At 47.2% G+C, this 13,299-nt stretch overlaps 1 protein-coding gene across 9 annotated transcripts in view; it reads right to left on the bottom strand.

Moving 5' to 3' along the window:
* Nucleotides 1–205: 205 nt before the first annotated feature.
* Nucleotides 206–13,299, bottom strand: part of SENP6 (SUMO specific peptidase 6) — a 147,676-nt gene continuing 134,582 nt past the window's right edge. For all 9 annotated transcript variants that reach the window (XM_077289874.1, XM_077289873.1, XM_077289871.1 and 6 more), the window contains one exon: nt 206–730. In XM_077289874.1, the coding sequence (XP_077145989.1) occupies nt 518–730 (213 nt within the window). In that variant the 3' untranslated portion in view covers nt 206–517. The remainder of the gene's footprint in view (nt 731–13,299) is intronic.

The raw sequence follows: 13,299 nt of genomic DNA on the forward strand, positions 1-13,299 counted from the left end.
AGCTGGGGCAACAGGGGAACATTCATTAGGTACATAATGGGTCTGCCTGTTTTATTCTAGCCAGTTACATGCCAAAGTGCTGCTACTAGTTAAAAGGTGGGACGATAAAGATCATATTATCGTATACAAGAAGGGCTGTTTACATGTGAACGCAGACATCTGTCAAACATTACAACCTCATACTAAATAACTATGAACATTAAAATGTGAGCCTATAATTTCTTTTTATTTGAAGTGTAAGTTGAGTTTGTAGCTACTGTTAAGAGGATGACAAACACTTCTTAAGAATGAGACAGGGAAAAAAAAAACAACAACTCATAAATACTGAAAAGAAATGGCCTTATTACCATATGTACAGTCCTATAAGTATTTCATGTACTGAATGTGGCTGGCAATCTGTCAGTCCTTCGAGTGATGTTGAAACCAGGGAGCTGCTCAAATACCGAATTACAGCAAATTTTAAAACAAGTCTGCTTTCCTTTTGTGATGGTAGAGTCGGGTGCCACACATGAAGTATTCATATACTATCAAATTCTCCGATTAACTGCTCTGTTCCCTCCTGTGGGGTGGGCTGCGTTATGCCAAGGTCCCGCTGACCCGTCTTGTCTTTGCTTTGAAGTTCCTGCAAACCAAGGATAAGATTCCGGATTTCTTCACGCTTTGTCTTCATTCTTTGCTGAGGGAACCAATCGGTCAAGTTCATGGGCAGATCAAAACTCTGAATAGGATTCTGAAACGGATTGAAGGGTAACAGAAAAAGTGACTTCAAGGACACGAGAAGCGTGACATGTTACTGCACATAGAACCGCTCGCTGCAACATCAGTGTAAGACTGACAGCTCTGATGCACTTCAATACATGAGTATTGTGCTTTTGTGCTATTTTTTGATCAAAAACCAGTATTACTAAAAACTCTGTTATTTAAATGCACTTTTGCTTTTTTACTTAGTTACATCAGAGTTTTTGCTCACTTTTTTCTCTTGTAGGTTTTAATGTTTTGTGGCCAGTGTGAACATGCGTTTAACCTTTGCATGTGTACCAACTCAAGTTAAGCTCAATTTTTGTGTTTTTTTTTCTCTGTTTTCTTGCATTCTGTGCAAGCCAGGGTGTGGCCTCCCTGCTTCTGGGCTAGAGATTATATATAAGGCTTCCACAGTCTAGTGTTTCACTGGTTGGGCCCAGTCCTTTTGTCTGCCCTTATTCACACTGAGGTCAAAATTGACACATGGTAAGGTTTTAATATTAGACAGTGTAGGACTGTCCCGATCAGAGTTACCTTGACAAGGTGGGATGGCTTTTGTGCTATTTTTTGATAAAAAAACAGTATTACTAAAAAATGCACTTTTGCTTTTTTACTTCGTTACATCAGGGTTTTTGCTCACTTTTTTCTCTTGTAGGTTTTAATACATGAGTATTGCAGTGAAATTGACCAACAGAGTTTACAATGGTCAAATCCCATGTAGAGACTAAGTAAACAAATACGTTCTACAAAATTTGAAAATATGTGAAAAAAAATCCAAAATAAAGAACGAATGAAAAAACAAAACAAAAATATGTGAGCCCTCATGAAAAAAAAAACCTTTTCGTCCTCATTATTCTGCCACAAAAAGTGTATGAAAACGCAATCAAAAAGCATTATGTAAAGAAGAAAAAAAAGGTGTTGATGAAATGGTGATCTCGCCCAGCAAAAAAAAACAAAAAAAAAAACAAGCTCTCAATTAGCGATAAAAATTAAAAAGTTACAGCTGTTAAAGCATTTTTTTGCTGCACCAAATTATGTAAAAAGTATGCAATGCAAAAATAGCAAAGTATAAAACACCTATAACCATTGGAATCACTAAGTGTTCTGACCTAAACAATAAAGTTGTCGTATTACTTTTACTGCAGTGTAAAGCACACAAAAAAAATAAGTAAAAACTAAATTTCTTTTAATTTGTTAATTCTGTCTCTTAACCCCTTCCCGACCTTTGACGCATACGCTGCGTCATGAAAGTCGGTGCCAATCCGACCTGTGACGCACCGTATGCGTCATGGAGGGATCACGTCCCTGCAGATCGGGTGAAAGGGTTAACTCCAATTTCACCCGATCTGCAGGGACAGGGGGAGTGGTACTTTAGCCCAGGGGGGGTGGCTTTGCCCCCACGTGGCTACGATCGCTCTGATTGGCTGTTGAAAGTGCAACAGCCAATCAGAGCAATTTGCAATATTTCACCTATGAAAATGGTGAAATATTGCAATCCAGCCATGGCCGATGCTGCAATATCATCGGCCATGGCTGGAAATCCTGATCTGCCCCCCCCCACTGCCACCGATCTGCTCCCCGGTCCTCCGTTCAGTCCGGTACTCCCCTGCGTCCGCCTGTCCGCTCCCCCGTCCTAGTGTCCGCTCCCCCCTGTGCTCCGATTCACCCCCCCACCACCCCTTCATACTTACCAAACCTCCCGGAGTCGGTCCGTCTTCTCCCTGGGCGCCGCCATCTTCCAAAATGGCGGGCGCATGCGCAGTGCGCCCGCCGAATCTGCCGGCCGGCAGATTCGTTCAATGTACATTTTGATCACTGTGATATAACCCATCACAGTGATCAAAATAAAAAAAATAGTAAATGAACCCCCCCTTTATCACCCCCATAGGTAGGGACAATAATAAAGTAAAGAAAATATTTTTATTTTTTTTCCCACTAGGGTTAGGGTTAGGGGTAGGGGTAGGGTTAGAGTTAGGGGTAAAGTTAGGGGTAGGGTTAGGGCTAGGGTAAGGCTATGTGCACACGTATTCTGGTACTCTGTGGATTAATCCGCAGTGCAAAACCGCTGCGGATTTACCACAGTTTTTCTGGAGATTTCACTGCGGTTTTACAACTGCGTTTCCTATTGGAACAGTTGTAAAACCGCTGCGGAATCTGCAGAAAGAAGTGACATGCTGCGGAATGTAAACCGCTGCGTTTCCACGCAGTTTTTTCCGCAGCATGTGCACAGCGTTTTTTGTTTCCCATAGCTTTACATTCAACTGTAAACTCATGGTTAACTGCTGCGGACCCGCAGCTGCGGAAACGCTGCTGCGGACCCGCAGCTGCGGAAACGCTGCTGCAGACCCGCAGCTGCGGAAACGCTGCTGCGGATCCGCAGCGTTTTCCGCAGCGTGTGCACATACCATTAGAATTAGGCTATGTGCACATGGTGCGGATTTGGCTGCGGATCCGCAGCGGATTGGCCACTGCAGATTCGTAGCAGTGTTCCATCAGGTTTACAGTACCAGGTAAACCTATGGAAAACCAAATCCGCTGTGCCCATGGTGTGGAAAATACCAAGCAGAAATGCTGCGTTGTATTTCCCACAGCATGTCAATTCTCTGTGTGGATTCCGCAGCGTTTTACACCTGTTCCTCAATAGCAATCCGCAGGTGTAATCCGCACAAAAACACTGGAAATCTGCGGTAAATCTGCATGTAAAACGCAGTGCCTTTTACCTGCGGATTTTTCAAAAATGGTGCGAAAAAAATCTCACACGAATCCGCAACGTGGGCACATAGCCTTAGGGTTAGAGTTGGAATTAGAGTTAGGGTTGGAATTAGGGCTAGGGTTGGAAATAGGGTTAAGATTAGGCTTGTGGTTAGGGTTATGGTTAGGGGTGTGTTGGGGTTAGGGTTGTGGTTAGGGTTAGCGTTAGGGTTGGGATTAGGGGTGTGTTGGGGTTAGGGTTGTGATTAGGGTTATGGCTAGAGTTGGCATTAGGGTTAGGGGTGTGTTGGGGTTAGAATTGAGGGGTTTCCACTGTTTAGGCACATCAGGGGTCTCCAAACGCAACATGGCGCCACCATTGATTCCAGCCAATCTTGGGTTCAAAAAGTCAAATGGTGCTCCCTCCCTTCCGGGCCCTGACGTGCGCCCAAACAGTGGTTTACCCCCACATATGGGGTACCAGCATACTCAGGACAAACTTGGCAACAACTATTGGGGTCCAATTTCTCCTGTTACACTTGTGAAAATAAAAAAATTGCGGGCTAAAAAATCATTTTTGAGGAAAGAAAAATGATTTTTTTATTTTCACAGCTCTGCGTTGTAAACTTCTGTGAAGCACTTGGGGGTTCAAAGTGCTCACCACATATCTAGATAAGTTCCATGGGGGTCTAGTTTCCAAAATGGGGTCACTTGTGGGGGGTTTCTACTGTTTAGGCACATCAGGGGCTCTGCAAACGTAACATGATGCCCGCAGGCCATTCCATCAAAGTCTGCAATACAAAGCGTCACTACTTCCCTTCCGAGCCCCGGCATGTGCCCAAACAGTGGTTTTCCCCCACATATGGGGTATCAGCGTACTCAGGAGAAACAGGACAACAACTTTTGGGGTCCAATTTCTCCTGTTACCCTTGGGAAAATAAAAAATTGTGGGCTAAAAAATCATTTTTGAGAAAAGAAAAATTATTTTTTATTTTCATGGCTCTGCGTTATAAACTTCTGTGAAGCACTTGGGGGTTCAAAGTGCTCACCACATATCTAGATAAGTTCCTTGGGGGGTCTAGTTTCCAAAATGGGGTCACTTGTGGGGGGTTTCTACTGTTTAGGCACATCAGGGGCTCTGCAAACATAACATGATGCCTGCAGGCCATTCCATCAAAGTCTGCAATACAAAGCGTCACTACTTCCCTTCCGAGCCCCGGCATGTGCCCAGTGGTTTTCCCCCACATATGGGGTATCAGCGTACTCAGGAGAAACTGGACAACAACTTTTAGGGTCAAATTTCTCCTGTTACGCTTGGGAAAATAAAAAATTGAGGGCTAAAAAATCTTTTTTGAGAAAAGAAAAATTATTTTTTATTTTCATGGCTCTGCGTTATAAATTTCTGTGAAGCACTTGGGGGTTCAAAGTGCTCACCACACATCTAGATTAGTTCCTTGGGAGGTCTAGTTTCCAAAATGGGGTCACTTGTCGGGGAGCTCCAATGTTTAGGCACACAGCAGCTCTCCAAACGCAACATGGTGTCCGCTAATGATTGGAGCTAATTTTCCATTCAAAAAGCCAAATGGTGTGCCTTCCCTTCCGAGCCCTGCCGTGCGCACAAACAGTGGTTTACCCCCACATATGGGGTATCATCGTACTCAGGACAAACTGGACAACAACATTTGGGGTCCAATTTCTCCTGTTACCCTTGGGAAAATAAAAAATTCCGGGCTAAAAATCATTTTTGAGGAAAGAAAAATTATTTTTTATTTTCACGGCTCTGCGGTATAAACTTCGGTAAAGCACCTGGGGGTTTAAAGTGCTCAATATGCATCTAGATAAGTTCCTTGGGGGGTCTAGTTTCTAAAATGGGGTCACTTGTAGGGGAGCTCCAATATTTAGGCACACAGGGGCTCTCCAAACGCGACATGGTGTCCGCTAACGATTGGAGCTAATTTTCCATTCAAAAATTCAAATGGCGCTCCTTCCCTTCCGAACCTTACCATGTGCCCAAACAGTGGTTTACTCCCACATGTGAGGTATAGGTGTACTCAGGAGAAATTGCCCAACAAATTTTAGGATCCATTTTATCCTGTTGCCCATGTGAAAATGAAAAAATTGAGGCTAAAATAATTTTTTTGTGAAAAAAAAGTACTTTTTCATTTTTACAGATCAATTTGTGAAGCAACTGGGGGGTTTAAAGTGCTCACTATGCCTCTAGATAAGTTCCTTGTGGGGTCTAGTTTCCAAAATGGGGTCACTTGTGGGGGAGCTGCAATGTTTAGGCACACGGGGGCTCTCCAAACGCGACATGGTGTCCGCTGAAGATTGGAGCCAATTTTTCCTTCAAAAAGTCAAATGGCGCTCCTTCCCTTCCGAGCCCTGCCGTGAGCCCAAACAGTGGTTTACCCCCACATATGAGGTATCAGCGTACTCAGGACAAATTGGACAACAACCTTCGTGGTCCAGTTTCTCCTTTTACCCTTGGGAAAATAAAAAAATTGTTTCTAAAAGATCATTTTTGTGACTAAAAATTTAAATGTTCATTTTTTCCTTCCATGTTGCTTCTGCTGCTGTGAAGCACCTGAAGGGTTAATAAACTTCTTGAATGTGGTTTTGAGCACCTTGAGGGGTGCAGTTTTTAGAATGGTGTCACTTTTGGGTATTTTCAGCCATATAGAACCCTCAAACTGACTTCAAATGTGAGGTGGTCCCTAAAAAAAATGGTTTTGTAAATTTTGTTGTAAAAATGAGAAATCACTGGTCAAATTTTAACCCTTATAACTTCATAGCAAAAAAAAATTTTGTTTCCAAAATTGTGCTGATGTAAAGTAGACATGTGGGAAATGTTATTTATTAACTATTTTGTGTCATATAACTCTCTGGTTTAACAGGATAAAAATTCAAAATGTGAAAATTGCGAAATTTTCAAAATTTTCGCCAAATTTCCGTTTTTTTCACAAATAAACGCAAAAATTATCGACCTAAATTTACCACTAACATGAAGCCCAATATGTCACGAAAAAACAATCTCAGAACCGCTAGGATCCGTTGAAGCGTTCCTAAGTTATTACCTCATAAAGGGACACTGGTCAGAATTGCAAAAAACGGCCAGGTCATTAAGGTCAAAATAGGCTGGGTCATGAAGGGGTTAAAAATCAGAACATAAAGCAATTAAAGTACCTAAAAATTGTACCAATAAACTTAACTCACCCTGGAAAAATAATCTTTCATACATCTGTTGTCGGAAAAATAAAAATAGTTATTGCACTCAAAATATGGCAATCCAAAAAATAAAAAAAATAAAAAAAAATTTGCAAAAGAAAAAAATTAATTTTGGTGTTCAAAAGTGCCAAAATGGAAACAAATTGTATACTTCGAACACTGCTGTAATCAAACTGACTTTAAGAATAAAACTGTAAAACCACTTATACCGCACTGTGAACGATGTAATTAACAAGAAATAAATGAAAACAATTCCTAAACTGCTATTTAAGGCCAGGTTCCTATCTGTCCTGGACTCTGCTGGGCACTTATGTCAGGGTTTATGTCTAAACTCCAAAAACCAGACAAACCGCCTTATAGAACCACTGTTAACTATTTATGGGGTGGACTAATTCACTTTGGACTCCATATGGTCTCTGTATGCCTTTGTTCTGGGGGTGTCCTGTGTTTTTAGGTATGCACAAAACCAGTCGAGCATGCTTGTGCACAACTTTAAAAAGACAGACATTGCCAGAACAGAGGTCATACAGAGACCACAGTGACTCTGCCTGTTTTCTTATAATGAATGGATCTGGCAAAGGTCATGTCTAAATGATGTTTTAGTCCGTTCATTGCGGGACACGGGTAACTGGGTGCATGCTGCTGCAATCAAGAGGCTGATACCAAGAATTATACGTAAATCAAAAAGAGGGATTTTTGGTTCTTACCATAAAATCTCTTTCTTGGAGCTTTCATTGGGGGACACAGGTAACCATGGTTGTATGCTGCTGTCGCTAGGAGGCTGACACTATGCAAATAAAGAAGTAGCTCCTCCCCGGCAGTATACACCCTCCGACAGGCACCAGGCAACTCAGTTGGTGCAAAAGCAGTAGTAGGAACAAGTAATATTAAACTCAACCTATGTACCAACCCACAACAACGGCACGTTAGCCAACACGGTACAACTTCAAGGGAGGGTGCTGTGTCCCCCAATGAAGGCTCCAAGAAAGAGATTTTACGGTAAGAACCAAAAATCCCTTTCTTTCTCGCTTCATTTGGGGACACAGGTAACCATGGGACATCCAAAAGCAGTCCCTAGGGCGGGGTATTCTGCAGAAAAAGAGGAGTTAGGTCGGCCGGTGAGAAACGCCGCCTGCAGTATCTTCCTACCCAGGCTCGCGTCCGCAGAAGCCTGAGTATGCACCTTGTAGAATTTTACAAAGGTGTGAATGAATGACCACGTTGCGGCCTTGCAAACCTGCGAGGCCGAAGCTTGGTGACGAACTGCCCAGGAAGCTCCCACTGCCCGGGTAGAGTGAGCCTTCACCCCCAAAGGAGGCCGTTTGTCTTGGACACGGTATGCCTCCAGAACCGCCGAACGGATCCAACGAGCAATTGTGGACTTGGAAGCGGGGAGCCCCTTTCGACGACCTTCCGAGACAATGAACAGAGAATCGGCCTGACGAAAGGAAGCAGTTCTGGCAAGATAAATCCGAATAGCCCTGACCACATCCAACTTGTGAAGGGATTTCTCCAAGGGATGAACCGGGGAAGGGCACAAGGAAGGGAGGACAATGTCCTCATTGATGTGAAAAGCTGAGACTACCTTCGGTAAGAAGGAAGGAACCGGTCGAAGAACCACCTTGTCCTGGTGCAGGACTAGAAAGGGATGGCGCCCATTCACTGGTCTTCACCTAACACGCCTAGCGTTTCGCCCAGGAACTATGCACATCTCTGGATGGTAACACGGACGGTCCTTCCCTACCTATAGAGGTCTATAAGACTGCACACATGATTATGCATGTTTGACATATCCTTGTCTGACGAAGGTCAATGTTATGACCGAAACGTTACAACGAATTTCTGGAATATGTATCTTCAATAAACAATTCTTCTGATTAAGCATAAATATTCAGAGTGCCGGAACATTTTTTTCACATTATATTTTAAGGGATTGGTAACCCGTTTCAGGCACCGAAATTTAATGAGGAGTGACGTGTCATTTTTTCTGTAGAAAGGGAGAGCGACAGGACAACGCTGCCAGTTCAGAGACTCTCCTAATCGAGGTGATGGCGACCAAGAAGGCCACCTTCCAAGATAGAAGCGAGAAGGAAATGTCCTGAATCGGTTCAAAAGGCGCACGCTGGTAGCATCTAACACGAGGTTGAGATCCCAAGGCTCGACAGGAGGATGATAAGGGGGAGCTATATGAGAGACCCCCTGAATAAAGGTCTTCACCTGAGGAAAGGAGGCTATGTCTCTTTGAAAAAGGATGGACAGAGCGGATATCTGACCCTTCAAGGTGCTAAGGGAAAGTCCCGAATCGAGACCTGCTTGAAGGAAACTGAGAAGGGATGGAAGAGAAAAGATCATAGGAAACAGACCGTTGACCTCGCACCATCGGAAAAAGGCCTTCCAACATCTGTGGAAGATACGCAAGGAAGCCGGTTTTCTCGCCCTTATTATAGTCTGGATAACACTTTGAGAAAAACCCGCGTCCTTCAGGACCGCGGCCTCAACGGCCATACCATTAAATTCAGAGACCGAAAATTCGGGTGGAAGAGGGGCCCCTGCGAAAGAAGATCCGGTAAATCCGGTAGTCTCCATGGAACGTACGATAGCATGTTCACTAGTTCCGCGTACCAGGCCCTGTGAGGCCAATCTGGAGCTACCAAGAGTACGGGGACCCCTTCCGACTTGATCTTTTTGATGACCCTCGGGATCAAGGGGAGGGGTGGGAACAGATAGGGCACCTGGAACTGGGCCCACGAGAGCGTCACATCCGACGGACATCGGATCACGAGATCTGGAAACGTACTGGGGAACCTTGTGGTTTGCCCGGGAGGCCATTAAGTCAACGTCTGGGATGCCCCACCGGTGACAAATTTGGTTGAAGATTGAGGGAAGGAGAGACCACTCGCCCGCCACGATGCCTTGGCGACTTAGAAAGTCGGCTTCCCAATTGTCCACCCCTGGGATGTGGACGGCTGAGAGAGAGAGGGAACGTGGCTCTCCGCCCAACGCAGAATCTTTGCCACTTCCGTCATGACTTGTCTGCTGCGAGTCCCTCCCTGATGGTTTATGTAGGCCACGGCTGCGGCGTTGTCCGACTGAACGCGGACCGGCTTTCCAGAGAGGAGGGACTGCCAGTGGACGAGGGCTAGGAAGATGGCTCTGATTTCCAAGAGGTTGATAGGAAGACGTGCCTCTTGAACAGTCCGGCGGCCCTGGGCCGTGAGGTGGAGAAAGACCGCTCCCCAACCCTGGAGACTGGCGTCGGTGGTGATAACCTGCCAGCGGGGAGGGAGAAATGACCTCCCGCACAGAATGAAGGTGGACAGCGTCCAAGAGAGGGACTGTTTCACCTTGGAAGAGAGGCAAAACGGACGGTCCAGGGAAAGCGGATTCCTGTCCCAGGCAGTTAGAAGGGCCAGCTGGAGGGGATGAGAGTGGATCTGAGTATAGGGGACTGCTTCCATAGAAGCCACCATTTTCCCCAGAACCCTCATGGCGAGGCGGAGAGACAGAGGGTTCGGGCCCTTTAGCGCTGACACCCCGACGAAGAGAAAGGAACTTCTCCTTGGGGAGGAAGACCTGAGCCTGAGAGGTGTCGAATTCCATGCCCAGGAATTCCAGACGTTGGGTTGGAATCAAGGATGACTTCTGGTAGTTGATTATCCAGCCGAGGCGAATAAGAGTGTCCAGAGTAAGCTGGAGGCTCTGGCTGCAATCCCGATGGGACGAACCCTTGATCAAGAGGTCGTCGAGGTATGGGATTACCAGAATCCCCTTTGAACGTAGAATGGCCATGACCGCTACCATGACCTTCGTAAAGACCCTGGGAGCAGACGCCAGCCCGAAGGGGAGAGCCATGAACTGGTAATGATGTTCTTGGATCGCGAACCGGAGAAACCTCTGATGCCGTACGCAAATCGGAAAGAGTAGGTACGTATCCCGAATGTCCACGGAACACAAACTCTCCTGGTTCCATGGACGCGACCACCGAGCGTAGTGATTCCATCCTGAAGTGTCGAATCCGGAGATGGCGGTTTAACCGCTTGAGATTCAAAATTGGACGGAGAGAGCCGTCCTTCTTTGGCACCACGAACAGGTTCGAGTAAAAACCTGAAAACCGCTCGCGATAAGGAACCGGAACTACGACTCCTGAGGCGATGAGTGAATCGACAGCCTGGAGAAGCCCTGGGAGATGGGAGGACTGTTTGGGAGGATGAGAGAGCAGGAAACGTCTTCCTGGGGGTGAAGAAAATTCTATTTTGTAGCCTGAAGTGACGATCTCCCTGACCCAGGCGTCGTCGACTACCGATAGCCAAACTTCTGAGGACAGAAGAAGCCGGCCTCCCACCCTGGAAGGATTTCCAGGTGGGGGAGACCCGTCATTTATTAGCAAATCTATGGCCCCGAGATCCAGAAGGCTTTGAGGGGTGGCTCTTAGCTCTCCAGCGTGGGGGAGGCCTGAAAGAGGGCTTCCTCCGGTCTCCTTGTGAGGAAGAGCGGTCCTGATTGGGGTTTCCTGAGGAGGTAAAGGACCGAAAGGACTGGGGGCCCCTTCTAAGGAGGTACTCTTACCACCCGCAGCATCCGAGATCATTTGATCCAGCTGCGTGCCGAAAAGTCTAGAACCCTGGAAGGGCAGACCAGTGAGGGATTTTTTGGAAGCAGGATCTGCGTTCCATGCTTTGAGCCAAAGTACCCGGTGAATGGCCACAATGTTACTGTTAGCCCTAGCCGAGCAGGCTGCCGCATCAAGGGAGGCATTCATGAGATATTTACCCGCAAGAGAAATCTGATCCGCTAAATCAGACAGTTCCTCAGCAGGAGCAGAGGCCAAAATGCCTCTGCGCAGGGTTTTGGCCCAGGCTGACACAGCTTTCGCTACCCATGAAGAGGCGAAACTCGGGCAGAAGGAGGCACCAGAAGCCTCAAAAGCCGATTTGGCTAAAGCCTCGATTTGTCTGTCCGTGGGGTCTTTAAGAGAAGCCGCGTCCGGAATAGACAAAACCGTCTGAGAAGATAGTCTGGACACCGGCGGGTCGACCTTAGGAGACTCGGACCATTTGCTGACAAGGTCGGAGTGGAATGGGTATAAAACGTTTCCTGCCAGGGAAACGCTTACCAGGGTTTTCCCAGTTTGAAGAGGTAGTGTTGTCAAAAACAATTAGGAAAAACCCTAGAGCAGAGGTGTCAAACTGCATTCCTCGAGGGCCGCAAACCATGAGTGTTTTCAAGATTTCCTTAGCATTCCACAAGGTGCTGGAATTATTCTGTGCAGGTGATTAAATTATCACCTGTGCAATACAAGGAAATCCTGAAAACATGATCTGTTTGCGGCCCTCGAGGAATGCAGTTTGACACCTCTGCCCTAGAGGGACGTTTAATCCGTTTAAAAGCAACGGAGACGTCCTGAGAGCTTGCCTCGTCCTCCTTAAGATCAAGCGTCTGAATAATAGCCCAAATAAGGCTATCGACCATATCCTGAGTTCCGGAAGTCTGATCTGCATCCGCGTCAGATTCCGACTGAGAGGTTACGTCAGACCCGAGGTCCGCCTGCGAGGAGGAGGAACGGGCAGACAGGGGTATCCCGGTGTGGTCCGGGGAACTGGAAGCGGATCTAGATAGGGTCCTTTTTCTGTCTCTTTTCTCAAGTCTGCCTCTGTGAGGGTCTTGGACAGGTGCGAGCGAATCGCCGTGAGAGGCGTTCGTGGCACTGGTGGCATTAGACAGAAGCGGGATACGTTCAAGTGCCTGGACCAGGGACTGAGACACTTTAGTCAAGTCAGACACTGATTGAGACATTGCAACAGCCCACTCCTGGGGAGGGGGGGTGCACTCATCCCGAGACCTAGAAGCTTCCTGAGGGACGGACATGATGGGAGGAACGCAGGACGATGGCTGGATGACGGTAGTGGTATAGCCGGTGCGGGGTTGGACATAGGTAGAGGTAGAACCACGTGCAGCCGATGCGGGGACGATACTGCAGGGAGGAGAGCCAGAGGAAAGAGCAGCGCAAGCCTACCGTAACCCAGCGACAGCGGCGGTTGCAGAAGTCTGTGTCCCCCAGGTCCACGTGTCCCACGCGATGCGACGGAGACCCAGCAGGAAGAGGAAGTTGGCCTGTGCTAGCGCGGGAAGAACGCGACGGAAGTGGGCGTGGCCAGGCGCATGAGGAGAAAACTCCCAAGAGAAAAGACGCACGCCGTCAGCGCTGGACTCCGGGGAGGGCGTGCCCGCGGGGACGCAGGGCAGGACAAAGACGCAGGGGGGCGAGGCAAGCCGGGCGCGAAAAGGCCGCCGATGAAAGAAGAACTGCGCACACGCCCGGCAAATGGGCACTGCCAGAAATGAAGAAGCCGAAAAGGCACGCGCCGGTAAAAAAAAGGCGCGAAGATACAAATAAAGAAAGAGGACGCCCGTTGCCTAGGCGATTACTGCAGGGAGTAACGTTGCGGGGGAAATAAGCTAAGTGCTCCAAGCGCGCCGCTTACAACTAGGCGGTGAGGTTCCAGTGGAGGGGACAGACAAACGGATCTGAAGATCTGTTACCTGGTAGTCGAGGATTGCATCAGGAGCCCTTGGGTAGTAGGAAGGGTCTTGGAAGTGAGACTCCTCCTTCCCGCGCCGTACCACGGCGCAGAAGACGGTGTC

The sequence above is a fragment of the Ranitomeya variabilis genome, chromosome 2, assembly GCF_051348905.1.
Source record: "Ranitomeya variabilis isolate aRanVar5 chromosome 2, aRanVar5.hap1, whole genome shotgun sequence".
Lineage (NCBI taxonomy): Eukaryota > Metazoa > Chordata > Amphibia > Anura > Dendrobatidae > Ranitomeya > Ranitomeya variabilis.